The sequence below is a fragment of the Musa acuminata genome, unplaced genomic scaffold (genome assembly GCF_036884655.1).
Source record: "Musa acuminata AAA Group cultivar baxijiao unplaced genomic scaffold, Cavendish_Baxijiao_AAA HiC_scaffold_1137, whole genome shotgun sequence".
In the NCBI taxonomy this organism is placed as follows: domain Eukaryota; kingdom Viridiplantae; phylum Streptophyta; class Magnoliopsida; order Zingiberales; family Musaceae; genus Musa; species Musa acuminata.
The window spans coordinates 862501-865805 of NW_027021349.1; the positions used below are offsets into that span (position 1 = coordinate 862501).

Here is a 3305-nt window from a genome sequence, read left to right on the forward strand (position 1 = left end):
CACTATAAAAATACATCTTCGTGACAAAGCTTACGCCCAAATAAACCCAAAATCATATATATGCTTTCCAAGGTATTTGTCTAAGTTATGGCTCCACAATTAACTTCTCATCCTTCTCAAAAGATTCCCGTCTCTCGCCGCCCAAACTAACGATATTATAGTCTTTGAAATGAAAACAATAAACAAAACGGGACGTATGAACCCTACCGTGGCTTCGAGATTCTTACTCCGGCGGCCATGGACCATCCCAAAACCCTCGATCTCGTCAAGGAGCTTGTCCTCCGCCTCCTCTCTGCTGTCGATTCTCCCTCTTCCGACGCCATCGATGAGCTTCCCCGAGCCCTACGCTTCGCTCATCGCCTCCTTTCCAGCCGCATGGCACCTTCCCTCGCTCCGGATGAGCTCGTACTTGCCGAGACAATCAAGCGCCAGCTCGCCGCCTGCGGTCGCTCCTCCGACGCCCTGGCTTTCTCCGACCTCCGCACCAAGCTCTCGGCCCGCTCCTCCGCTCCCGGATCCATCCGTAACCGTTGGGCCCTCCTCTACCTCCTCAAATCCCTGTCCGACGCCCGCCGCCGCGAACCCCTCCTCCCGTCTTCAACGACGACCGGCCTCCCTGCCCTCCCCCTCAACCCTCAGCTGACCCACCAATCGCCTCTTGCCGCCAAAAAAACCCTACCCCCGTCCTGCGGCATCCTCCTCGTCTCCAAGGATCCAGATAACATTCGTGAGATCGCACTCCGAGAGTACGGTGATGTAGTCATGGACGAGACTGAGGTCTCGGAATCGGCCCTCGTGAGGGATATCCTCTTTGTTTCCCAGGGTATCGATGGGCGGTATGTGAGGTTCGATAAGGTGTCAGACCGCTATGAACCTCCGGATTTGCTGAAGCTGCCAAGATCCATGAGAACGATGGTCTGCAAGCTCTCTGAACTCGGATGGCTCTTCCGGAAAGTCAGGGGTTATATCACTGAGAGCATGAGCTGCTTTCCTGCTGAGGAGGTTGGTACAGTCGGCCAGGCCTTCTGCTCTGCTCTCCAGGATGAGCTTTCAGACTACTACAAACTTTTGGCTGTGCTTGAGTCCCATTCTCTGAATCCGATCCCGACTCCTGGTTCCGTTTCGGGGGTAACAGTGAATTACCTGTCCTTGAGACGGCTTGCAGTCTGGCTCGCTGAACCCATGGTTAGGATGCGATTGATGGCAGTTCTAGTTGATGGGTGTCGATCTCTTAGAGGTGGAGCAATGGCTGGTGCAATACACGAGAGGGCACAGCATGGGGATCCATTGGTACAGGAGTTCATGGGTTGTCTCCTCCGGAGGGTCTGCTCACCTTTGTTTGAGATGGTCCGGAGTTGGGTCTTGGAGGGGGAGTTGGAGGATACATTTGCGGAGTTCTTCATACACGGCCAAGCTGTAAAGGCCGAGTCTCTATGGCGAGAAGGCTACCAAATCCAGTCTGCTATGCTTCCGTCTTTCATTTCTCCTGCTCTGGCACAAAGGATCTTGCGGACAGGAAAGTCCATCAATTTCCTCAGAGCTTGCTGTGAGGACAATGGTTGGGCTACCGCTGCTGCTGAAGCAGCAGCTCATGTTGGGACCACTACTAGGAGGGGTGGGCTTGTGTATGGGGAGCCAAATGCTTTAGAAGCACTTGTTGTCGAGGCAGCTAAGCGGATTGATCGTCATTTGATGGATGTGATTCACAAGCGGTATCGGTTCAAGGACCATTGTCTAGCAATCAAAAGGTACTTGCTTCTTGGTCAGGGAGACTTTGTGCAGTATTTGATGGATATTATAGGCCCAGAGCTGTCAGAACCAGCCAACACAATCAGCTCATTCCACTTGTCAGGGTTGCTAGAGATGGCAATCCGTGCATCCAATGCACAGTATGATGATTGGGATATTCTAGATCATTTGAAGGTAAAGATGATGGAGCATGGTGATGGTAATAGGGGATGGGATGTGTTCTCATTGGAGTATGATGCGACAGTGCCTCTGGACACAGTATTTACTGCATCTGTCATGAAGAAGTACCTCAAGATTTTTAACTTTCTATGGAAACTAAAACGGGTTGAGCACGCATTGATTGGAATATGGAAGATGATGAAACCAAATTCCATTATTTCTTGTATTTACACCGAAGAAGGTGCAGCCGTTAAGGCACAGTTTGTCGCTGTTCTACGAAGGTGCCAAGTACTGTGGAATGAAATGAACCATTTCGTGACAAACTTTCAGTACTATATAATGTTTGAGGTTCTTGAAGTTTCATGGGCACATTTCTCAGAAGAAATGGATGCTGCAAAAGATTTAGATGATCTTCTTGCTGCTCATGATAAGTATCTTAACTCAATTGTGGAGAAGTCTCTTCTAGGGGAGCAATCTCAGGGTCTTATTAGGATTCTGTTTGTTCTATTTGATCTTATACTGCGGCTTCGAACCCATGCAGAGAGGTGGTTTGAAAGCATCTTTCAGTTGCAGCTTAGGTGACTTTGGATTAGTTTATTCTATGAAGTTGTAAAGTGTTTGTTTAATCTTTTCTCTTACTCAGTTTGTCCTTGATATCTTTCACAGAGGGAAGAGCAAATTAAAGACAAAACTGAAGGAGCCAGGTTCATATCCTGATGTGGGTAGAAAAGCCATAATGCAACTTGCTGGAGAATTTCTACAGCGCATGGGTGAAGACCTTGACAAGATTGCAAAAGAGTATTCAGCATCACTTGATGCTTTTATCTCTCAGTTGCCCATGCAACAACATGTTGATTTGAAGTTCCTTCTTTTTCGTCTAGACTTTACCGAATTTTATAGTCGGCTTTCCCCTAGCAAGTAAAATTTGGGCATACTGCAGAAGAAGCAATGCGAAAACAGTGATGTCAGTTGTTCTTTCATGTGCAACTTACGAGATTACTGGCCATTTCAGACTGTTGATTGTATATCATTTATTTAACAAACATAAAGGTCAATTTCTAGTCTTCATATTACAATGCGTTCTACATTTGAAACTTCTTTTACTTTTTCATTGATCTTTCTGTTTAAATGGGATATTTATTAGCCTTTTTTTGGTTGCAGATATTAAGCTTTTCATTCCACGAAGAATCACATAATGAGGTTAAGGTACGCTTTTAGTTGTGGTTTTATATTTGGATATGCTGATGTACATGTCATGTATTTGATGGTTTTATTATGTCTTTGGATTTGTCGAGTGATGGTTATGAGGATTTTCTTCCCAAGCTTGTATTTTCTGATGAAATATGTGATTCTTTTAGTAAATGATGGAATCTACCATTTGCACGATCCTTTACTAA

General features: G+C 46.2%; 1 protein-coding gene across 1 annotated transcript; it reads left to right on the plus strand.

The window, feature by feature from the left end:
• The first annotated feature begins 78 nt into the window (after nucleotides 1-78).
• On the plus strand, nucleotides 79-3305 carry LOC135671070 (gamma-tubulin complex component 3-like). The gene is made up of 3 exons (XM_065178974.1): nucleotides 79-2486; nucleotides 2575-2958; nucleotides 3070-3305. The coding sequence occupies exons 1-2, from the start codon at nucleotides 238-240 to the stop codon at nucleotides 2828-2830; spliced, it is 2505 nt and encodes an 834-aa protein (XP_065035046.1). The 5' UTR covers nucleotides 79-237; the 3' UTR covers nucleotides 2831-2958; nucleotides 3070-3305.

What these genes read in the sequence shown, in the direction of transcription:
- LOC135671070 (XM_065178974.1), top strand. Translation starts at nt 238, where the DNA reads ATGGACCATCCCAAAACCCTCGATCTCGTCAAGGAGCTTGTCCTCCGC. An exon ending in ATCTTTCAGTTGCAGCTTAG is followed by an intron (nt 2,487 to 2,574) that starts GTGACTTTGGAT and finishes TATCTTTCACAG; the next exon opens with AGGGAAGAGCAAATTAAAGA.